Below are 25,705 nucleotides of genomic sequence, written 5' to 3' on the forward strand. Positions count from 1 at the left end.
ATATGTGGTTCATATACTATTTATCTTATTTTTCCCAGTTTTATTGAGATATAATTGGCATATAAATGTTGATTTTAACATTTTGTTATTTTCCAGGTAAGTATGATTGTCAATGATTTTGTATTTCATTGTTACTTAATTTTCAACTTTCAACTACTGAATTTTCTTGTACCATATTCACTTGGGCACAAAGTAACTTGAATGTTTTGGATTATGTTATCACCCTTTGCATCTATTAATTGGATCTTAATATGCTCATCATTGGCTTGAAATCTGAACAACAAAGGGATTTTTTTTTTTACCTTAAGAAAATGTCTGAAAAGAAATCATTTATGTGTTTGTGTGTTTTCCCTGTTCTGCAGAAGCTGTTTTCCTTGGGAGCAGGAGATAGACAGCTGATCCAGACCCCTTTGCATGATAGTCTTCCTGTCACAGGCACTAGTGTGGCTCTCCTGTTCCAGCAGCTGGGTATGCTCTCTGATTTTCAAACTCCTCTTGTGGAAGCCTACCAAAAAAAAAAGAAAAAAAAGATTTATTTAAGCTCACATGACCTGATATGAATCAAGAAAATAAAAAGCAAACCATTAAATACCTGATATGTAAAATATATAATTACATGGGTAATATTCTTTTTTAAAAAAGAAAACACACAAAACATTTTAACTCAGGCCCTTTTTGCTCTGGAGTCAATTAGACTTTTCAAAAGTAGACATATTTTCTTTATGCTTTAAAAGATGAAAAGAGAGTGTATTTTGCTTTTCCTTAGATGAATTAGTTTTATAGAATTTTGTCCGATGAAACTAAAAATCTTGTCGTCCTTATCCCACCAATGGCTAGGATAGAGAATTGCGGGAGGCACTAGAAGTGCTCTCTGTACATTGGACAGCTCTGTGCTTCATTTCAGGAGTAATGTAATTTAACAGTAAGCATGTCAGAGATTCCCATTTATTTTACCACTTAATTGCCCTTTATATATGACTGCGCATGAGTGCCCCACTCTCTTTGATTCAGCCTTAGTCATTGTTCTCCATCTGTGTTTGTCTTTTTCCAGTTATAACCTTTCCTTTCCTGGATTTCATACTCTGCTTCTCCATAGAATTCTTAGTTCCTTGCACAAATTTTGCTCCTTGTTCAGCTCTGTACCTTATCACTTCTTTTCTATTAGTGACTCCATCCTTATTCTTCTGCTGCTATTTCAATCAGTCAAATTTAGAACGCCTTAGAAGAGATTAAACATAAGTAGAGTTTTCTAGTATCCTAATAAAGATGGCTGGAGATACCAATCCCAAAGCGCGGCTCTTCCCCTTTACATCTGCCTCCCCTCAATAGTTCAAACTCTAAATTCTTTTCTTTTCTTTCCCCCTAAAAGTAGTAATCTTTGAATTACTACAGAGTGTGTTGGAAGTTGGAATCTGTTTTATTAAATAGAATCAAAGGTGTATTTTCCTATTTTGCTGACCCATTATAAAGACTTTAAAGGTAGAATCTAGTAATAATAGTCTCCAGGAACATCTAAGAACTTCGAAGGAGACAAGCTGCACAGGTAAAATGGTAATTATGAAATACAGCACCCAATATTTAAGGAAAAAATACTTTTATAAAGATTTTTTTAAAGTTTGCTTTATCAATCATTTCCTTTTCATGCATTGATTCATTAGGATCAAACAAAACCAATTCCTAATTTTCAGAAAAATTAGAATTCTATAATTGTCAGGTCCAGCCTGACGATTGAACCGGGCTGAGGTAGGGAGGTGGGATTTGAGAAGCGAAAGAAAGACAGGACAGTGGGATTCGGGAGGTCCACAGCTCTCGAGAAGCTCTGGCAACTTTTATTAGTAATACACTGCTTTTATACATAAGACACTAAGCAGGGAATCACTCACAAGGAAAACATTCTTTGTTTCTCTAAAATCACTACTGGAGGGATAAGTTGAAGGACAGGTTTCTTGTTACAATAAATCTCACTAGCTGGATACATATTTCTTGGTAAGCCATGAAAGTAGCTCTTATCCTACTGATAGCAGTCATATAAACAAACCCTGGGAAAGCTCTGTAGGCAGGGGCTGCTCTCGTTATACTGATTAGTTGCCATCCAAACAGGCCTGGGAAATCTGTGCGGGTAGGGTGCCAGCCTTGCTAGCCCCCACAGGTGCAAGGACCGTGTCAGCTTACAGCCCGTTCCCCACATATAATGTTTAATTATCCTTTGATATGGGTAGAGTGAGATAGTAAGCCAATGCCAACAGTAAGTTTGCTTGTTTTGTAATTCAAATATAGCTGGAAAAAGAAGGGCAAAGTTCTTCTTGATCTAGCAGTGTTTATAACATATTCACTAATCTGTGCATTTGATTTCTATGGTTTTCTATATTTGTGTTTTATCTGCAATAAAAATACTTTTCGAAACTTGTAAAACTATATAACTCTTTATATATATACTAGCGTTCCCGTTGCAGGAAAAATCCTGCAATAGGGTTTCCTGCTGCACTCTACCCCACCCTGCCTGCTCTCCTTCCTTGTCCCCCGCCCCGAGATCTCCGCCAGTCCCCCTGCTTTTCTAACTTCTCCGCCAGCCCGCTCTCCTCCCTTCTCCCCTGGCCCCGCCTCCGCTCCTCCCTTCTCCCCCGCCCCGCCTTCTCCGCCAGCCCGCTCTCCTTCCTTCTCCCATGGCCCCGCCTCCACTCCTCCCTTCTCCCCCGGCCCCGCCTCCGCTCCTTCCTTCTCCCCTGGCCCGCCTTCTCTGCCAGCCCGCTCTCCTTCCTTCTCCCCCGGCCCCGCCTCCGCTCCTCCCTTCTCCCCCGGCCCCGCCTCCGCTCCTTCCTTCTCCCCTGGCCCCGCCTCCGCTCCTTCCTTCTCCCCTGGCCCCGCCTCCGCTCCTTCCTTCTCCCCTGGCCCCGCCTCCGCTCCTTCCTTCTCCCCTGGCCCCGCCTCCGCTCCTTCCTTCTCCCCTGGCCCCGCCTCCGCTCCTCCCTTCTCTCCCGGCCCCGCCTCCGCTCCTTCCTTCTCCCCTGGCCCCGCCTCCGCTCCTCCCTTCTCTCCCGGCCCCGCCCCTTCTCCCCCGGCCCCGCCTGCTCAACTTCCTTCTCCCCCGGCCCCGCCTCCGCTCCTCCCTTCTCCCCCCGGCTTGCTTGCTTCTCTGCAGCTTTGCTCCCTTCTGCAGCTCTTGGCTTCTTTCTACGCTGTCGCAATATGCAAATTAGCCGCCATCTTTGTTGGGATAATTTGCATATTCGTCCTGATTGGTTGGTGGGCGTGGCTTGGCTGGTGGGCGTGGCTTGGGCGTAGCGAAGGTGCGGTCAATTTGCATATTTGTCTATTATTAGATTAGATATAACTTATTTTTTAAGTGCAATGCTTGAACAAATTAGAAATTTTATTCTTTTAGATTAACAAAATGTCTAGAGATAGGCAGTACAGGATTGACATATTGATTCCCAGGTATTTCCAGGGATTGTATAGAAATTCTTCTCTATATTGTTCCCCTATTTATTAATATGGAGTTTTTCCTTACTAGACTATGAGCTTCAAGAACTGCCTTTATGATAAGAGAATAATCAAAGAATAATTAGAACTTATTTGTGTCCCATATGTCTGGCATAGTGCTTTGGGTACAGAAGGCATCAGTGTTTGTTGGTTAAATGAATGAATGTGCTAGCCATGAAGAGAGTGCAATTTTCATTCATTAGGAGATATTCTGTAAATGGAGGAAGTGTGCCAAAACACATGATTAGTCATTTGAAGATCAAATTTCATTCTTTTACTCTTAAGTATTTTGAGCTTAATTATCTTTTGCTTACATATTCAAAAGTTAATTTTTCAGGGAAAGACTGAGGAAAAGATAAGACAGGAAAGGAGAAAGAAAGCTGCCTCTGAAACAGTGCTGTATGCAGAGTTGTAGTTTCTAGAGTATGTGGTACTGATAATTGTGTCTAAAGGCATGTTCTTATCACCAGTCATTTTAGTTGGACTGCTGTTGAAAGCCAATGTTAGACCATTATCAGAGTTCACTATCTGGGTTGGGGGTGGGTGATGGGGGTGAATTTTGCAAAGCACAGACAGGAAGCAGATAGGACTATAAGATTCTTTTGTAGCCTTGACTAGTTTTCCTGTGAAAGGTCTCATTGTGTGATAACATTTCCTTGCTTCTTCTCTCTAAGGATTGATATGATAATAAATTTATTTTCTACATTTTGAGAGTTCTCTGGGTTTGCCTGAAGTCATTACATGGACTTCCACCATCACGCATCTCATTTATTCCCCATAATTTCTTGTTAATTACTTTCATTTCTTACTTGCCATCTTTTTTTGTTTGTTTCTTGTTGCAGCTCATGTGAACTATTTTTGTTTACCTGAAGATTTGTGCAATAAGTGTGGAAAGATATAGTTTTTATTATGTTAATAAGATTGTACTCATAGGAGCTGGCTTTTATAGCCCCTCCGATTTTTTAATCGAATCCATAGCTGTTTAAGTCAGGTGTCTCTCCTTGCCCCAAATAATTTTGTGAAATTCTCATAACATCTGTTGTCATACCTATTTATAAAATTTTGATTTTAACTACAAACACACTAGTTTTAGAATACTTATTCCCAGTGTTTACAGTATATTATTTAATAGACTTTTTAAAAAATCACAAAGATAAATATCACACGATCTCACTCATATGTGGGATATAATGATCAACAAAATTTGATGAATAAGAATAGATCCAGAGACAAATGACGGGGAAGGCGGGGTGGTGTTAGAGAGCAACCAAAGGACTTGTATGCATGCATATTAGCATAACCAATGGACACAGACACTAGGGCGGTGGGGGGATGGCTGGGTGGGGGTCAATTGGGGAAAAAGGAAACATATGTAAAACTTTAGACAATAAAAAAAAATAATAAAAGTAAAAAAAATCACAGACTAAAATGATGTTGGGCCTTCAGCCATTGTCACTCTGTTTTCCTAGTCAGACAACATTAGTCTTGTATCATCTATGTTTATACTTTTTCCAGCTTTAATTAATAGATATTATTGACATATAATACATGTAAGTTTAAGGTTTACAATGCTATGACTTGATGCACTTACATATTGCCAAATGATTACCACAGTGAGGTTAGTTAAACTTTCATACTCTCACATATTATCGTGTGTGTGTGTGTGTGTGTGTGTGTGTGTGTGTGTGTGTGTGTGTGTGTTAATTATAGTCACCATGCTGTTCATTAGATTCCCAGAATTTATTCATGTTATACCTGGAATGTGTACCAACATTTTCCCATTTCCCCTAATCTTTAACACCAGGCAATAACCATTCAACTCTCTATTTGTATGAGTTCATATCTATATATAAGTGAGAACATGAAATATTTGTTTTAGTCTGTCTGACTTGTTTCACTTAGCATAATGCTTTCAAGTTTTCTCCATGTTGTCACAAAAGGCATGATTTGTTTTTATGGCCGAATAATATTCCATTGAATTATATATAGCACATTTTCTTTATACATTCATTCACTGATGGCCACTTAGATTGTTTCTATGTCTTGGCTATTGATTCCTCTTTGAGGTAGTGATTTCATTTCCTTTAGATATATGCACAGATGTGAAATGACTGGATCATATGGTAGTTCTATTTTTAAATTTTTGAGGAATCTCCATACCGTTTTTCATGATGGCTGGAAATAATCCGACCAACAATGAACAATGGTTCTCTTTTCTCCACAGCCTTGCCAACACTTATCTCTTTTCTTTTTTATAATAAACATTCTAACAGGTAGAAAATAATATCTCATTGTGATTTTTACTTGCATTTGATGACTGTGATGTTGAGTATCTTTTTGTGTACCTATTGTCATTTGTATGTCTTCTTTGGAAAAATGTCTATTCAAGGCCTTTGCCCAGTTTTTAATCCAATTGTTTGTGGGTTGTTTTTATTTGCTATTAATTGTATGAGTTTCTTACATATTTGGATATTCATTTCTTATTAGATAGATGATTTACATTATTTTGTTTTACTCTGTAGGCTTTTTATTTTGCTGATTGTTTCTTTTGCTGTACAGAAACTTTTTAGTTTGATGTAGACCTATTTGCTTATTTTTGTTTTTGCTGCTTGCACTTTTGGTGTCACATGCAAACATCATTGCCAAGATCAGTGCCAAGGAGTTTTCCCTCCTGTTTTTTCCAGTAGCTTTATAGTTCAGATTGATTTTTATTCCAGTTTTCCCAGTTTATTTATATAACATTATTACTTGTTTTAGTGTTATTCTCAATTATAATGGGAAAAATGAAATAGACATTTTCCTTTTCATTATATGGAGTAAAATATCTAGTTGGAGAAATTGAGTATACATAATTTAGACCATTACTATCAATGGCATAATCCCCTCTAAGTGAAAAAGGAATGGTGTTTTACAATAGCTATGGTCAATCATTTTTTAACAGTTTGAATATCAGCTATTTTCCTTGGTGATTTGAAACAAATGAAATCTTCTCACAAGCCTATTCTGGAGCACTTTTTTGAAGAAATGGCTTACAATGTGTACTCAACTGTAGAGGCCTAATGATCTCTAGGGAAGATAGTTCTAACTTAATTTGTTGCAATAAATGTCACAAAGAGTAAAGTTCCTGTAATGCCCACCTGCAGGAATGTATTTCATTTTCATTAAATGTTTATAAAGTCATTACCATGTACTAGGTCCTGTGCTAGTAATAGGAATAGAAATATAAAAAAATCATAGCCCTAGAAGACCTGAATAGACATTTCTCCAAAGGACATACAAATGATCAAGAGATGTATGAAAAAATGCTCAAGGTCACTAATCATCAGAGAAGTGCAAACTAATACAATAATGAGATATCACCTCACATCTGTCAGAATGACTATTACAAAAAAAATCAACAAAGAAGTGCTGGTGAGGATGTAGAGAAAAGGTAATATTAGTTCACTGCTGATGGGAGCACAGATTGGTGTAGTCACTATGGAAAACAGTATGGAATTTCCTAAAAAAATTAAAAATGTAACTTTCACTTGACCCAGTGATCCCACTTCTAGGAATATATCCTAAAACCCCCAAAACACCCATCAGAAAGAATATATGCACTCCCTTATTTTCATAGAAGCGTTATTTACAATAGCTAAGATTTGGAAACAGCCCAAGTGACCATCAATAGATGAATGGATGAAAAAGCTTAGGGGCCTGATCGGCATGGCTCAGTGGTTGAGCATCAACCTATGAACCAGAGGTCACAGTTTGATTCCTGGTCGGGGCAATGCCCAGGTTGAGGGCTAGATCCCCAGTGTGGGGCGTGCAGGAGGCAGCTAATCAGTGATTCTCTCTCATCATTGATGTCTCTCTCTCTCTCTCCCTCTCCCTTCCTCTCTGAAATCAATAAAAACATATATTTTTAAAAAACTGTGGGACATGTACACAATGGAATACTATGCATCTGTAGAAAAGAGGAATGTCTTACCCTTTGGGACAGCATAGATGGACATGGATACTACTATGCTAAGTGATATAAGCTAATCTGAGAAAGACAAATATCACAGGATCTCACTTACTTGTGGAATCTAATGAATAAAATGAATAGACCAACAAAATGAGAACCAAAGCATGGAGGCATGGAGCAGACTGACATACCTTGATGTGGGAATTGGGGGGACGAGAAGAGGTAAACCAAAGCGCTCAGAAACTATGCTTATATGCATAGTTTATGGACACGGGTAATAGGGTGGTGAAGACCTAGGTGGGTAGGAGCTGGGAGGAGGAGGATAGAGAAGGGGGGGAAAGGGGAGACATCTGTAATACTACCAACTATATATATTTTTTAATCATAGCCCTTATCCCAGATATACATTTAGCCTAGTGGAGAAACAAGATATGTTTTAAAAATTATAGTGCATTATAATTAGTGCAGTAATAGAGATACCAAGAGCTAATGTTTAGCTAGCTAGCAAGGGGGAGAAGGGCATTCCAGTCATAAGGAAGAAGTAAGCAATGTGTAGAACCATGAAAGGCCTTCATAAAATAGTTGTTTGATGTTTGATGACACTTGAGCATAGGGTTGTAGGAAGTCGTCAGAATGTCATCAGGAAGTAAATCGCTTTTTTCAAAATTAAAGATTAAATATTTATGCTAGTTTTTTAAAGGCAACTATTTAAAAATACCAAAGGCAGACAATGATTGACCATTTAAGCACTTTGTTGATGAGTGTGCTACACTTTTTAGAGTTGCACATAAAGTATGTAGTTACTGCATTATATAATTTGAGAACAATTCCAAAGAATTCTGGTTCAAACCTGTTTTCATTTACCCTGGTGCTTAAGTGCTGCTATTAAATAGCTATCTCTATCTTTGTATCGAATTATCTATAATAATAAAAGCACAATATGCTAATTAGACCAGATGACCTTCCAGACGAAGCCGGGGCCAAAGGGAAGCCCAAGTCCTGGGTGCCTGCCAGCAGCCGGAAGAAAGCCCGGGTCCCAGATGCCAGAAGGAAGCTGGTGCCAGCAGCCAGGGGAAGGAAGGCCTACTCTTGCATGAATTTTGTATATCGGGCCTCTAGTCTATAATAATAAAAGCATAATATGCTAATTAGACCGGATGTCCTTCCAGATGACCTTCCAGACAAAGCCGGGACTGCAAGGGAAGCCTGGGTCCTGGATGCCAGAGGGAAGCTGGTGCCGGCAGCCGGGGGAAGAAAGGCCTACTCTTGCATGAATTTCGTGCATTGGGCCTCTAGAAGATTTCACAATAAATGCAAATGCTCTGAGACAACATATCCATTAAGGGTTATCCTTCATTGTCACAAAGTTCTCTTGTCTAAAATTGTATTTGGCTCTTTCAGCACTTTAGAGATTATTCTTCTTATAAAATATGGCCACTGCAACATTTAAGAATATGCAACTTATAAATTACTAGAGGCCTGGTGCACGAAATTCATGCACAGAGGGGGGGGGTTGTTCCTCAGCCCAGCCTGTACCCTCTCCAATCTGGGACCCCTCGAGGGATGTCCGACTGCCTGTTTAGGCCTGATCCCAGTGGGATCGGGCCTAAATGGGCAGTTGGTTATCCCTCTCACAATCCAGGACTGCTGGCTCCCAACTGCTCACCTGCCTGCCTTCCTGATTGCCCCTAACCGCTTCTGCCTGCCAGCCTGATCACCCCCTAACCACTCCGCTGCCAGCCTGATTGATGCCTAATTGCTCCCCTGCCAGCCTGTTTGCCCCCAACTTCCCTCCTCTGCCGGCCCGGTCACCCCTAACTGCCCTCCCCTGCAGGGTTGATCGCCTCCAACTTCCCTTCCTTGCAGGCCGGGTGCCTCCCAACTGCCCTCCCCTGCTGGCCATCTTGTGTCCACATGGGGGCAGGATCTTTGACCACATGGGGCAGACATATTGTGTGTTGGAGTGGTGGTCAATCTGCATATTACTCTTTTATTAGATAGGATAGAGGCCTTGTGCAGGAGTGGGGGCCAGCTGGTTTGCCCTGAAGGGTTTCCCAGATAAGGGTGGGGGTTCCCTTGGGGCATGGGACAGCCTGAGCAAGGGGCCTGTGGTGGTTTGCAGGCCAGCCACGCCCCCTGGTGACGCAAGCGGAGGCATTGGTATCTGGAATTTATTTACCTTCCACAATTGAAACTTTGTAGCCTGGAGCGGAGCCAAGCCTCCTGCATGTTCCACCGGCAGCCATTTCTGTTTGAGTTAATTCACCTTCTATAATTGAAACTTTGTAGCCTTAAGCAGAGACCTGAGCCCGGCCAGGGTGTGCGGAAAGTTTTGCTTTCTCCGTTACCACGGGCAACCCTGGCCTGGTCTCTCCAGCTCCATGGCTGCCGCCATTCTGTTTGAATTTGTTTACCTTCTATAATTGAAACTTTGTAGCTTGAGTGGAGGCTTAGGCCTGTCAAGGGCAGGCGGAAAGCTTGTTTCCCTCTGTTGCCTGGGAAACCTTGCTCTCGGTGGCTGTAGCCATCTTGGTTTAGTTTATTTGCATACTCGCCCTGATTGGCTGGTGGGCGTGGCTTGGGTGTAGCGGAGGTATGGTCAATTTGCATGTTTGTCTATTATTAGGTAGGATGACAGGACAAACCGCCCCCTTTCTGTGCCCTGTGGCACTTTGTTCATGTCTCTATCCTTTGTGTTTTAACTATTTATTTACCAATCTGCCATCTTCACTGAACTGTGAGCTCGTAGGAACCTGCCTCAAATTTATTTATATCCCTCTCTAGACTTTAGCAGTTTCTATGTATCTCAACAGTTCCATAAAGGTTTAACAGTAGAACACAGGAGGGAATGGGAGAAGCAAGTTTTAATTAAAAGTGTTGTTTCTGCTCCTTGCTTTAATTCTCTAGTTACTTACTCTATATTGTCCTTCCCCTTTGTTTGCCATTCTACTCCTTGCTATTCTACTCCTCTTTTGCTTCCTGGTTCTTAAATTTAGATGTTAAAGTAGATTTTAATCTGACCGATCAGAACAGGCACAGACTAGGAATCTAGGCCATTTAGTGTTGGAATAATCTGATGTGATTATCCTAGACCTAGAAAACCAAATATACCCATGTACAATTGCCCAATTCAATTACATTTCTTAACTATTTTTTACTTAGAAGATTTCCATTTCTAACATTTGGAAATAATATTCTGAATTTGTAACAAATATTAAAATTGCCTCTATAAAATATATAAAGCTTGAATCTGTGAAGGTAGGGATCTTGTTTTTCTTCATTGCTGTCATCTGGTGCATGGAACATAGTAGGTACTCAACAAATATTGATCGAATGACTGATAAATCTCCCTTTTCGTACCTTGTGTCAAGCCATGACCATTATTATATTCTCTCCATTATGGCTTGATCAGAAAGAACTATAATAAATTGTTTAAGGCTTCTAAAATATATCCTGTCTTGATACAGTGGCCTTTATTTCCTCAGTTTTCCCATTTGAAAGCTGAGACATAATGTTGTATTATTATTCAGAAAAGGGAGGATTCTGGAGAAAAGTTCTTGGTGTTGTTTCTTTAAAATGGGAAACAAATGCATTTGTTAATGTTTATGTTATGAATTTTAGAACTTTAACCCTAAAGAAAAGTTAAAATCAGGAAGTAATTTTTCATAATGTTTTACTATTTGAGTAATCAGCAGGATGTGTTTGTACCATTGTACTGAAATCAGTAGTAATTATCACTGGAATGTTTGTTTTTCATATTGTCTTCTCTGCTGTTATTGTGCAGCTTTGGATGGATTCTGGCTAGTGAAGACTAAGTAACAATTCAAGGTTACATAGAAAACATTTCTACTTGTAGATGAAAGAATTGGATTTATGAATAACTATGGAGATATGAACACAGCAACAAGCATTGCTAGTTAAGAATAAAAACAATGTAATTTCTTAAAATATTTAAGGTATGGGTTATGGTATGAGTAAATTAGGTATGGGTAAATTATTTTGTATTACACTATATAACCTTTTTGGATAATGAAAACCTTACCCTTTAAGCACTAGAATATTGTTCCTAACTTATTTCTACTATATGAGACATAACTCCTATCTTAATAAGTTTAGTGTACTATTTCCCCCCTTGATATTGTAAATTTTTTTAATGATACAGGTAGGATAGAGTCGCTTACAAATGCATGTCTTTATTCTTCACTTTACTGCCAAAAAATGCTACCCATCCTCTGAGCCTTCAGTTAGTCATAATCCTTTTGCTGATGAAGGGTCTTGTTGAAGGCTGCTTGCTGACTGATCAGTGTGGTGATTGCTGAAGGTTGAGGTGGGTATGGTGATTTCTTAAAATAATACAACAGTGAAGTTTGCCACATTGATTGCTTCTTTCACAAAAAATTTCTCTATAGCATGCAATTCTGATTGATAGCATTTTACCCACAGTAGAATTTCTTTCAAAATTGAAGTCAGTCCTGTCAAAATCTGCCACTGCTTTATCAACTGAGCTTTTTCACTATTCTAAACCCTTTGCAGTCATTTCCACAATCTTCACAGCATCTTCATTTGTGTAGTGTACATAATTGTGTGCGCCATGCTTTTATATGGCTGTCAATCCAGTAGGTTTGTTCATACCAGCATCACAACAAACACATGAGTAACGCATTGTACTAGCCGTTACAGTGGCTTCAGCATTACTAAGCAATAGGAGTTTTTCAGCTCCATTCTAATCTTGACTATACAAATGTGAGATTAGACTTAATATATTATAAAACTGTTAATTTTGCTAGATGTGATAACCATAGTGTGGTTATGTAAGATAGTATCTCTATTTTTAACAAAAACACACAGAAGTATTTAGGGCTAAATGTTTTGATGTATACACTTACATGGCTCAGAAAAATGTATGCATGGAGGGCATGTGTAAGTCAAAGAGCAGACCAACACATAAATACAAGTGATAAAGCAAATGGAACAACATTTTGATAATAGGTGAATCTTGGTAAAAGCCAGATGGGTGCTCTGTGCATTATTCTTATTCTTGCTCCTTTTCTATAAGTTTTAAATTATTTCCAAAGAAGTATTTTTTAAAATCCATGTATCCATGATTTAGTTTAATAAATATAACATCATAAATATAGTTGAAACTTTCTGCATATGCCTACTTGCTGGGGCTGATCAGCAGGCCCTGAGTGATAGATGAATGGATTACTCTGACACAATATTTGCTGTTAAAGAGAGGGCTAAGGGACAGCCTGGCCAAAGGAACCATGCAGCCCCAATTGCCTGCCTTGTTAGGCTTTTTATTGCAGTTTTTATCTTTAGATACAATCAGTAGGGTAAGTAATCTTGGGGGAGGACACATGTGTTTGTAGTGTCTTTTAAGCAAGGATACCCAAAAGATTAAGCACAAGGATTCCAGTAAATACCCGGGGGTCTGCTCATGCATAGGCTTGTTTGGAAAGGTCAAGGAATAATTAGGGGCACTGCCTTTGGCACTCCCCTAAATCAGAATTCCAATAAACAGGGCAGGTGACCTTCTGCACACTTCCCTTTTCTCAGTATGTTCTCCTTACAAACGTTCCAACCAAGTCTCATGCTTCCCCACACCTACTCTTCCCAACGATAAGCACATCCTGAATTTGGTGTTGATTAGTCCCAGACATAACCTCATATGTTGACTGCATGTTTCTAGTTTATATATACCGAAACAATAATATGTGGTAGTGTTTCATATGGTTTTAAACAATACATAAATGTTATTCTGTATAGTCATTTTTATACCTTACTTTTCTCACTCAATATTATACTTAAGGAGTGTTCTTCGTGTTGATATATATGGCGCTAGCTCTCTCATTCTCACTGCTATACAGGTATCCTAAAAGTCTTAGTGATGTTTTAAAATGTTATATTCACAAATATAAATGCTACAAACTTACCCAAAAATTTTGTATCGCTTGCAAGTTGTATTTACATTTCTTTAGTAATCATTGAGTTTTATAAATTTTGAATAATAAATTGCTGGTTTTAATTTTTTGTTTCAGTCAACATTTGCCATCTTCATTCAGAGAAGTATAGTTTCATAGCATGATTTTGGCACTATTTATTCATTTTCACATTTACAGTGTGTCCACTTTTATTATTTCAAGTAGTGTTACAGTGTATCATTTTATTCTTAAGTACATGTAAAAGACTTTCAGTAAATAATGGAATTAACAAGAATTACTATAATGACTAAGTCATAGGGAATGTGCATCTTAACTTTAATTATATTCTTCACAGCAATATGTATGTAGTTCCTTTTCCTTACCCATCCTCAAAGAAACTTAGAATTATCAATATTCAATTTCAGCTTTTGTTACAGGTTTAAAGTCGTAACTCATGAATTTATTGGGTTGAATTTTTCTAATTACTAGAGGTGTTGGAGCTTCTTTTCATATGTTTATCGGCCAGTTTAGTTTCCTCTTCTGTAAATTGTAAGTTCATATTACATTTCACCCTTTGAACAGCACAAGAGTTAGGGCCACCAACCCCCTGAGCAGTCGAAAATGCATGTATAACCTTTGACTCCCCCAAACTTAACTACTAAATAGTCTACTGTTGACCAGAAGCATTACTGATAACATGAACAATTGATTAACACATATTTTGTATGGTACATGTATTATATACTGTAGTCTTATAATAAAGTAAGCTAGAGGAAAGAAAATGTTAAGAAAGTCATAAGGAAGAGAAAATATATTTACAATACTTATTGAAAAAAACCTGAGTGTAAGTGGACCCACATAGTTCAAACCAATGTTGTTCAACTACTGTATATTCTCTTAGGTTGATTTTTTTCCCTGTTGATTTTAGTGGAGATTTTGGGCACTTATCCTTTTACATTTATATACTTTCTAGGCAATTTCTTTCTGTTTGAAACTTGTTTCCATTTTTTAAATGTCATTTTTGACAGAAATGTCTTATTTAAAATAATTTATCAATCCTTTCATTTAGGATTTGTGTATTTTACCCTTTCCTTATATAAATTTATAAAGATACTAGAGGCCCAGTGCATGAAATGTGTGCACAGAGGGTGGGTCCCTCAGCCCGGCCTGCACCCTCTCTAATCTGGGACCCCTTGGGGGATGTCTGACTGCCTCTTGCAATCCAGGACCGCTGGCTCCTAACCACTTGCCTGCCTGCCTGCCTGATCGCCCCTAACCACTCTGCTTGCCTGCCTGATTGCCCCTAACCACCTCTGCCTGCCTGCCTGATTACCCCTAACTGCTCCCCTACCGGCCTGATCGCCCCTAACTGCTCCCCTGCTGGCCTGATCGCCCCAACCGCCTCTGTCTCGCCCTGCACCCGGGACCCAGGCTTCCTTCCCTCTGGCCAGCCGCAGGCACTCAGGACCTGGGCTGGCTTTGCCCAGGCCAGCCCCAGCCTCAGGGGACCGTGGGCAGGCGGCTTTGCCTGGGCCGCAGCCGCAGGCACCTCAGACCGCAGGGCTGGCAGCTTGTCCCTCTCCCAGGCCGCAGGCACAGGCGCTGGTGCCCGGGACCACAGGGCAGGCGGCTTGTCCCTCTCCCGGGCCCCAGCCCCAGCTTCTGGCACCCATGACCGAGGGGCGGGTGGCTTGTCTCTCTCCTTGGCCACAGCCTGGCTGGTCCCCATTCCTCTCTCGCGAGCTCATTTGTGCCCAGTGTTGAGTGTCCGAGCCATTATGGCGTGATGTCATGAGGGCGTGATGACCATTTGCATATTAGCTCTTTATTATATAGGATTCTCTGACATCTTTTAATGAAAGTTTTAATACCTTTTGATAGTGACTCATGTCACTACTTAGGTGGTGAGTTCAGCAAAACCTTCTTGAGGGCCTGTTCTGTAGCAAGTGTTGTGCTTGGCAGGAGGGGTATATCAGTGAATAAGGTCCAGAGCTGTTTTTGAGGAGCTCACATTTTAATGAAGGGGACATCAGGCAGAAAGAAAATGGGTGAAAGTAGCAGATATATCAAACTGAAGGAAGTGTCCTGAGAGCTGGATCAGTTCAATATTGATCACACTGGTGTGGGAGTTGGCGACAGAATTGGAAAGATGGGGATGTAGGCTCATGAAGGCATTTTGACATAGAGCTCAGACTTCATCTTGTGGGTTAGGTGTTTTCAAACATTTTTAGCATCAGAACCCTAACTTCAAAGGAAATTAAAGTTAACAAATACAATAATTATAATAGCCATATTGTCATCTAATATGCCTTGATGATTCACCATGGTACTGTGCTGAGAGAACCAGGCATTATCCCATTACTTTTTTATAGCAATTTTATAGGATAGGTTTTAATATTATCTGCATTTTACCAACTGAGTCTCAGAGAGATTAATATATAAAAAATGTTGGAGCAGAGTTTCTCTTACTAAATTGCTTCTGTGGAACAGAATGCTTTTGAAAATCATTACCCCAAAGCATTGGAAAACATTGAAGGGTTTGAGGGATGAAAGCAATTTAATCTGATTTATATTTTACTAGTGGCCTGGGGCCACTAGTAATTCGTGCATGGGTGGGGCGGTGGTTCCCTCATCCCAGCCTGCACCCTCTCCAATCAGGGACCCCTTGGGGGCTGTCTGACTGCCGGTTTATGCATGTGGGATCGGGCCTAAACCAGCAGTCAGACATCCTTCTCGCAATCTGGGACAGCTAGCTCCTAACCGCTCACCTGCCTGCCTGCCTGATTGCCCCTAACTGCCCTCCCCTGCCAGCCTGATCTTGCCCCCAACTGCCCTCCCATGCTGGCCTGATCGCTCCTAACTACCTCTGCCTCAGCCTCCACCACCATGCTTTGTCTGGAAGGAAGTTGGACATCTGGAAGATGGCAGTCAACCCAGTCTAATTAGCATATTACCCTTTTATTAGTATAGATAAATTATATAGGATAGGATTGCTTAAATGGCGGTGGGGGAGCCTTTTTCAGCAGGAGGAAATGCTCTTGACAAACAAAAATACATAATTTCTATATCTGGACTGATAGCCAGCCATATGCACTATACTGCCAAGCCAGTCATTAAAAAATTGAACCGCTTTCTTATACCCCCACCTGAGGTTCTGCCTTCACAGTTCACCCAGATTAGGTTCTGATTGTTCGGTTTCTATGCCAGTCAGCGTCAAAAGCTCCTCCTTTTAGGCAGCCATTGGCTCCTTGCAGTTCACCCAGATTTGGTTCTGATTGTTCAGTTGCTATGCCAGTCAGCATCTCCGGGCCTGATCAGAGAGGCGGGGCTGATCAGCAGTCCCTGCAGCTGCTGGTGAGGCCTGGAGAGAAAGAGAGGCAAGGGCTGATCAACAGCTGCCATGGAGGCTGCAGATCAGACCCTGCCTCTCTCTCTGGGCCTGATCCGCAGCCCCCTCGGCAGTCAGTGCTGGGTTGCCACACCTGCAGCAAGGGCAGTCAGTGCTGGGTCTTCTCGGCGACCCAGCACTGACTACAGGACTGACTTGTGGTGTTCGGTCATCCTTTTGGTCATTTTGGACATTATGGACCCTGGCTCTTTATATATATAGATGTCCATGATGCTAGAAACTGTCTGGAGGATAGATTTGAAATTAATAAGGACTGGATTAGGGAAACCAGTTATGAAACTCTTAACATTAGTCCACATGAGAGAAGATTAAAAAGTTGAACTCATAAGTTCAGATATATCATATGGGATAAGTTGGAAATGAGAAAAGAATATGGCAGGCCTAGCCGGTTTGGCTCAGTGGATAGAGCATTGACCCAAGGACTGAAGGGTCCTGGATTTGATTCCAGTCAAGGGCATGTACCTCAGTTGCAGGCCCCTCCCCGGCCAGTCCCAGGTTGGGACACGTGCAGGAGGCAACCAATCAATGTGTTTCTCTCACATCGATATTTCTCTCTGTCTTCCTCTCTCTTCCACTCTCTCTGAAACTCAATGGAAAAATATTCTTGGGTGAGGATTTAAAAAGAAAAGAGTATAGCAAAAAATAATGGACAAGAAGAAATCTGCATGTGGTTAAGGGAAATACAGAAAGTATTTTACCTTGAGAAAACTAATGGGGTCTCTTGATTTAGTGGGTCCATGTAATTAAGGTTGAACAGAAATAAAAAAAGATGATTCATAAAAACAGAGAAATTAAGAAATGATATACCTACTTAACTTGAACTTGATAAGTATGCATGCTGTATTTTCTAGAGTTGCCACTAAAAATATAATAAAGGAACCAGCTTATGAATTCCACACAGGTAAAGGGATAAAAGAAGATCCAGGATAAATAGAAATTATAAAGGAAGGGGAGGGGGGGGAAGAGGTACAACAAATAAATATATAAAGTAAGGTACTATATATATTGTCAGACTGGACTTTTAAAAAATTTCAACTACATGCTATTTACAAGAAGTAGAATATTAAAATAAAAATAAAAAAGAAGTAAAAGATTAAAATAAAATATGGAAAAAGATATGCCAGGAAAATTTCAACAGCAAAGCTGGTGTGGTTATATTAACATTAGACAAATGCTCTCTAAAGAGGGAAAAAATTATTAGAGCAATGGCAGTGTCTAAAATAGGAATTTAAGTACAGACCTTGGAGATTTAGTTGAAAAGAAGGTAATAGTATGTTTCCAAAATATGTTCAATTAGTGTTAAACTGATTTGAAGAGTAAAGACAAAGTTTGGGAAAACAAATCCCATAAGTTGTGTGGAATTTATAGTTTAACCAAATATTTTTCTTCAGAGATTTCAAAAATATTGGCTTTTTCATTCCATGTCATTCTAAGTCTGTGTTTGTTGGCAACACATATAAAATTAAGTGCATTTGGTAAACATTTACTCTTGTGTTTTTCAGGAATTCAAAATGTCCTCAGCCTCTTTTGTGCAGTCCTCACGGAAAATAAGGTTCTCTTCCATTCCGCAAGTTTCCAGAGACTCAGTGATGCGTGCAGAGCCCTGGAATCTTTAATGTTTCCTCTTAAATATAGGTGATCTTTTTTACTTGTTTTTTTATTATTCTCAAATTATGCATTAATTATTAATGATTAGTCAAAACATCATGGCACAATAGTTTGAACTATAAGGTTGTATTTTACAAAGTCATGATTCTGATTGAAATCTAGCCTAGAATTTGGAACTTTTGTAAGCTGTCTATTATTGAGTGTTGATTAATTTAGTGAAAAATTAATTTGAATACTATTATCAGTAGCATTTACTTCTCTTTGAATATGGTTGGTAATAAAATTAAGTTAATGCTGTGATTTTTTTAATATTGAAGAATCATTAATTTTAGGGGTATATTGGTATTATTGTTCTATTAAAAAAAGAACCCTTGTCTTTTTTAGATCCCTACTAAAGTATTTGTATATAAATGATAAGATATCTGGATTTGCTTCAAATAATACAGTGGGGAAGAGAACAAAAGTAGGTAGAAATATAAATGTGATTGTGCATTAGTAATTACCATATCTGGATTGGATACATGCAGCTTTGTAAGTTCATACAAACTAGAAAAAAAGTAGACTACAGATTTTATTTTAAAACTTTTTTTTTTAATTTACCTATGTGCTTTTCTTAACCCTTAGATAAGTCTAGACCTTACTTTTTGTACTTTACCACTCTTATTGAATGCAAAGTCAAGTATACAAAAATGGAATTTGAATGATTGTTTTATGTAGACAAATCACCAGTGTTGATGGGGAGGGCCCATCAGGGAGTCAGTGTTACTCTCTGATGTTATAAATGCTTTGAAGCCAGATTAAACACCCAAAGAGACTGCTTGTCTAGGAGGCGTAAGGGATAAGGACGCTGCCCTGGATTCCACTTACTTAGATCTTATTATAGCTGATTGTATCTTTCACATGAAGATTTTTTTAAGTCTGTCCTTTTGAAAATAAAGTATTAATAACCATGAAAATATTGTTGATAATTTTAAAACATAGGTAATCTTGAAAATTCATAGCATAAAGATGAAAGAAAATGTTTATATTATGGAAAAACAAATATATTTCACACATATTTTCATTATTTCCAGTTATCCTTATATTCCCATCCTCCCGGCTCAGCTACTAGAAGTTCTAAGTTCGCCAACACCATTCATTATTGGAGTACATTCCATCTTTAAAACTGATGTCCATGAACTTGTAAGTATTTAACTTTAAATTGCCAGTTATTGAGGCTAGAGGTTTATCTTATTACTCTGAGTTTTTTTTTTGTTTTGATTTTTGTTTTTTATATATTTTATTGATTTTTTACAGAGAGGAAGAGAGAGGGATAGAGAGTTAGAAACATCGATGAGAGAGAAACATCGATCAGCTGCCTCCTGCACAACCCCCACCGGGGATGTGCCCGCAACCAAGGTACATGCCCCTGACCGGAATCGAACCCGGGACCCCTGCGTCCGCAGGCCGACACTCCATCCACCGAGCCAAACCGGCCTCGGCTACTTTGAGTTTTATAACATTTCAACTTATTCCTATTTTCAGCTCTATTGCATTCCCTACAGAAAAGATTGGCTGGAAGAAAAGCATCATTGAAAAACCTAAACATATTAATTTTTCTATAGCAAATATGAGAAATTTACAAAATGAATTCTTTAATGCCCTCTTCTTTGGCATATTAAGTTTATTTTCCTGTATTCTTCATCCTTTCTATGTGAAAGGAAGATAAAGTAATCTATATAGCATTCTATTTATACTTTTGTTATGAGTACTTTAATTTATTCATATTTTGAAATTAGGCCTGTATTAATGCTGAATGGTGGGTATCTAAAAAGCAAAAATTATTTGCAGAAGAGTGAAGGATTTTAGTGGAATGCAGGTCCAGTATGAGCCCCACCAGATTATTCTATTTCTGCCTTGGCCAGAGTGGCTCAGTTGGTTGGAGCGTTGTCCCATATACCGAAAGGTGGCTGGTTCAATTGCAGGTCAGGGCACGTAGGGGAGGCAAAAGATATATAATTTCTCACATTGATGTTTCTCTCTCTCTCTCTGACCCACTCCCTCTCTCTAAAACCAATAAAAAGTGTATCGTTGCGTGAGAAGAAAGATTATTCTACTTTTCATGCCACAGAATAGAAAGAAATACCAAATAAGAAAAGTAATACTCCACATCAGTGATTTTTAACCAGTATGCCATAACAATTTTTAAAACATGCAACACCTGACTGTTTGATCAGGAACACTGACCTCTTTTCCCATATATCTATATATATAAAAAGCCAGTGACCAACCGGAACAACTGGTCACTATGACGCCGACTGTGGCCAGCGAACTGGTCCGATCGGGGGGTGGGGCTGGCCGGCCAACCTCCTGCAGCCCCTTTCCCCAGCCAGCCCTACCCCAGATGGGCCCCCACCACCTCGATTGGCCCGCAGTCCTTCCCCCTGGCTGGCCCTGCCCCCAACCACCTGCAGCCCCTCCCCCCAGCTGGCCCACGGCCCCACCCCCCAGCCAGCTCCACCCCTGATTTGCCAATCAGGGGCAGTGCAGGCCGGCCAACCACCCATGGCACCTCCCCCAGGCTGCTGGCCCCCAATTGGCCCCCTCCACCCCAATTGGGGGCAGAGCCCATCAGCCAATCGCCTGCAGCCCCTCCCCCAAGCCAGCCTAGCCCTGATTGGGCCCTGATCAGGGCGGGCCAGCCAGCCAACCTCCTGCTGTCTCCTCCTGCTGACAGGCCCGGCCCCGATTCAGCCCAATTGGGACTGGCTGGTCCCGATTCGCCCCAATTGGGACCAGCCGGCCAGACCCCACTTATGCACGAATTCATGCACTGGGCCTCTAGTTGTCAAATAAAAAAAATGACAACAGCCAACACAATAATAGCTGTCCAGTGTGAATGAATCAAAATTGTATCTATTTTTTTTGTCAGATTGGCAAAAAATATGTTTTGGTATGCCACAGAATCTTAGTAATTATGTGTGCCATGAGATGAAAAAGGTTGAAAATCACTGCTCTACATCTAAGCTAATTCTGGAATAACATGTTTAGTTCTCTCTACTGCATTTTATGAGGGACTGTAACAAAATAACATGCTTCAGAGAAGGACATCCAGGATTCTCAAGAGTTTAGAAAATATATCCTGTGAGTCCAGCCGGCATGGCTCAGTGGTTGAGCATCGACCTATGAACCAGGAGGTCATGGTTCAATTCCTGGTCAGGGCACATGCTGGGGGTTGTGGGCTTGATTCCCCAGTGTGGGACGTGCAGGAGGCAGCTGATCAATGATTCCCTCTCATCATTGATGTTCTCTCTCCCTCTCTCTTCCTCTCTGAAATCAATAAAAATATATTTAGGGAAAAAAGAAAATATATCCTGTGAGACCCTAAGGAAATCTTGGGTAATAATAACCTGATACTATTTGATAACTAATGATAAATATTTAAGTGGCTGTAATAGGAAAGAAGGATAATGCTTATTTTTTGTAGCTCTAAAAGGCTGAAATAGAATAAGTGGCTATAGTAAACTTCTGTTCAATATGAGAATTTTTAACCATTAGAGCTGTCCAATGATGATGACTGGGTTTCCTTATGTGAGGAGTGTATTCTCAAGCACTGTAAATAGAGTTTAAGGAACAGATTGCATGACACTTTTCAGGAAGGTTAAGAATACTTCTTTCCTGAAAAGTTGGGCTACATGTCATTTGTGATCCACAGATCTTTATGAGTTTATATTTCTTTAGTTTTAAATGCTGCAAAGATTTAAATTCTGTTGGTACTTATATATAACTAGAGGCCTGGTGCATGACATTCATGCACTGGGGGGTTGGGGGGGTCCCTCAGCCCAGTCTGCACCCCTTTGCAGTCCTGGAGCCCTCAGGGGATGTCCGACTGACAGCTTAGCGCTGCTGCAAAGGCATTGAGCATCTGCCCCTGGTGGTCAGTGCGCGTCATAGCGACCGGTCATTCTGCAGTTCAGTCCATTTGCATATTACCTTTTTATTATATAGGATTACAACTGTAATCAAATTGTAGATGTCATTCAAACTGACAAAAGACTATTCAACATTGTAATTATAAACAGGACCTTCATTCATATATTAATCATTCTGCCTAACTTTATATGTTGGTATCTATCTAGTTCCTTTTTAATTTTGATATCACTGTATAAAATATGTATAAATCAATAAACATTCAGTAAATCCTAGTTAGTACTAATCTACACTAATAAAAGAGAAATATACAAATTGACCATCACGTCACGACGCCCACCAGCCAACTAGGGTGAATATGCAAATTAACCCAACAAAGATGGAGGTGGCCCCGCCCCCCAGCCTTTCCGGGCTTCTGGGCAGCATGTATGCAGGCGCGGAGCGGCCAGGCGGGGCGGGGCAGGATGCCTGCTATGAGAGGGAGGGTGGGGAGGCGGAGGGAGCTACAGGAGTGGCGCTCCAGCAGGAGCGAAGACTGAAGGCTGCAGCCGGAGTGAAGATTGAAGGCTTCGGCTGGAGCGAAGACAGAAGGCAGCGGCCAGAGCGAAGGCCTGGGTCCTGGGTGCCAGAGGCAATCCGGTGCCGGCAGCCAGGGGAAGGAAGGCCTATTGCACAAATCTTCGTGCAATGTGCCTCTAGTTAGAAGTATATCCATCTAGTTTATAGGTAATTTTTTCCAGTAATTTCTTTTTCTCTGGAGGTAGGACAAACCAAGTGTTGCCAAAAGTAAATTTTTAAATTTTTTGATGAATACATTAGAATGAATTTTAATCCTGTAATCAATGAATTTTAATCCTGTAAATAATAACTTCAGCAATCTTGGTGCCTTTCTCTTACATTTGTATGTAAGTTATTTGTAAATAAACTTGTAAAATGCTAAAAGTCATTTTCTTTCTTGAGCACCTAAACAGTACCATTTTGATATATAATAATTGTTTTTATTGTTAACTTATGTAATGATTACTGTGTTATTTAGGTTATGGCTACACTGCTATAATAAAGCATCCGAAATGCAATGGCCCAGACAAATGGAATTTTATTTAACACTCATGCAGCGATCCGTAGAGGTGTTCCTTATACCAGCCCAGTTTGCTCCATGATATCATTGAAAGTCCAAGCTTATTTCCTGCTTGTCCCTCCACCAGAATCCTCTCATGTATTGTCATCATCTGAGCGTTCAGGGTTGGGTTGCTGCTAGTTCATAGCTTCAGCTATGGAAAGAGGAAAGAGAGCCTCAGGTCTCCTCTGTTTTGAGTACTTGGAAGTATACACATTGATTTTCACTTTTCATTAGTCACTTATCACACCTAATGTCAAAGGAAGCTGGGAAATATAGTAATTCCCCCTTATCCATAAGAGATACATTAAAAGACCCACAATGGATGCCTGAAGCATAGGTAGTCCTGAACTTTATATATACTATCTCTTTTCTTATACATACATAGCTCTCCACTTAAAGGAAGCACTTTTCAGCTTCTCTTTGGCATATCCAAATTGCCAGTATAACTACACTTGCACTTTGGGATCATTGTTAAATAAATAAGGCTATGTGACAACATGCACTGCAATACTGCCACAGTCTATATCAGTGATTTTCAACCTTTTTCATCTCATGGTACACATAAACTAATTATTAAAATTCTGCAGCACACCAAAAAATATATTTTTTGCCGATCTGACAAAAAATATATATAATTTTGATTCATTCACACCAGATGGCTATTGTTGTGTTACTGACGCCATTTTTTTTTCTTTTTTTTCTTTTTTTTTACAATCTAAGGGAAATTAGGTCAGTGCCCCTGACTAAATAGTCAGGTATTGCATGTTTTAAAAATTCTTGTGGCATAACCAAAGGACTTGTATGCATGCATATAAGCATAAGCGATGGACACAGACATCAGGGGGTGAGGGTGAGGGCAGGCAGGACTGGGGGGATGAGGGGACAATGGGGGGATAAGGACACATTTGTAATACCTTAATAAAAAAATACATAATAAAAAATTTTTTTTTAAAATTCTTGTTGCATACCAGTGTGCCTCTTTCGGCACACCAATTGAAAATCGCTGATCTAAGTGACAAGTGGGTGGGTAGCATAATACAGTGTGGATACTGCTACACAAAGGGATGATTCACGTCCCAGGCAGGACAGTGGGCTGGCCCAAGATTTCAATACACTGTTCATAATGGCATGCATTTAAAACTTATGAATTGTTTATTTCTGGAATTTTCCTTTTAATATTTTCAGACCATTTGACTGAATGTAGCCGAGACCTCAGAAAGCATGATCATAGATAAGGGGGGACTACTCTAGACAGAAGCTCAGAAGCCATGAACCCAGCGTTCTATTACTATGGACAATCAACAGGCTCTTCCAGCCCTGGCCGGTGTGGCTCAGTGGTGGAGTGTCAGCCTGCGCACCAAAGGGTCTCAGGTTCAATTCCTGGTCAAGGGCACGTACCTGGATTGCCAGTCAATCCTAGGCCCCAGTGTGGGAGGCAACCAGTTGATGTGTCTCTCTCACATCTATGATTCTCTCTCTCTCTCTCTCTCTCTCTCTCTCTCTCTCTCTCTCTGTCTCCCTCCCTCCCTCTCTCCCTTCCACTCTCTCTAGAAATCAATAGATTAAATATCCTCGGGTGAGGATTAACCAAAAAAAAAAAGAAGAAGAAGAAGAAGAAGAAGAAGCTCTTCCACATCTGGTTCTTCTCATTTTGAATTAGTGAAGGTCAAATTAATTTGCTCAACAACAAATATATTGTATTAATTATATTAATTTTTATCTCTTTCAGTTAGATGTAATCATAGCAGATTTGGATGGAGGAACTATTAAAATTCCTGAATGTATTCACCTCTCGTCCCTCCCGGAACCACTTCTACATCAGACTCAAGCAGCTCTTTCTTTGGTATGCCATTTTTTAAATAGCAATTTTCTCTTGATTTAAATCTAAACTAAGATAATTATAATTAAATATCATGAGCAGTGTAATTACTTTTTAAAAAGGTCTTAAAACATGAATATAGTCTCATGGATTATTTAGGAGTCTTTACTAAATAGTATCTAAAGAATATACATTAAATCCTAACTGAATATTTGTTGTACATTCATTTTTTCACTCAGCGTATTTACTTAGTACTGAATAATGTCATAGGTATTGGAAACACACATGTGAAAACAAGACTAGACTCTGCCTTGAAGTCACTGATTTCCCTAAACCCCCATTAGAAGCCAGAACTTTTTCCTTCTGCTCCAACCTCCTATTGACATCTCATTCCTCTATGATAGGTGTGCTACTTGCAAAACAGTAGGATGTTGTTTTGCCAATGTTTTCAAGTTACTACAGGAAGATGTTACTTATAGACAGATTA

The 25,705-nt window shown here is 39.8% G+C and overlaps 1 protein-coding gene across 3 annotated transcripts in view; it reads left to right on the forward strand.

The window, feature by feature from the left end:
- Nucleotides 1–25,705, forward strand: part of SBF2 (SET binding factor 2) — a 369,973-nt gene that overhangs the window by 185,327 nt on the left and 158,941 nt on the right. For all 3 annotated transcript variants that reach the window (XM_079788328.1, XM_079788326.1, XM_079788327.1), the window contains exons 6-9: nt 363–468; nt 18,265–18,397; nt 19,444–19,552; nt 25,129–25,242. In XM_079788328.1, coding sequence (XP_079644454.1) covers nt 363–468; nt 18,265–18,397; nt 19,444–19,552; nt 25,129–25,242 — 462 coding nt within the window. The remainder of the gene's footprint in view (nt 1–362; nt 469–18,264; nt 18,398–19,443; nt 19,553–25,128; nt 25,243–25,705) is intronic.

This window comes from Cnephaeus nilssonii (assembly GCF_951640355.1).
Source record: "Cnephaeus nilssonii genome assembly, chromosome: 13".
Taxonomy (NCBI): Eukaryota; Metazoa; Chordata; class Mammalia; order Chiroptera; family Vespertilionidae; genus Cnephaeus; species Cnephaeus nilssonii.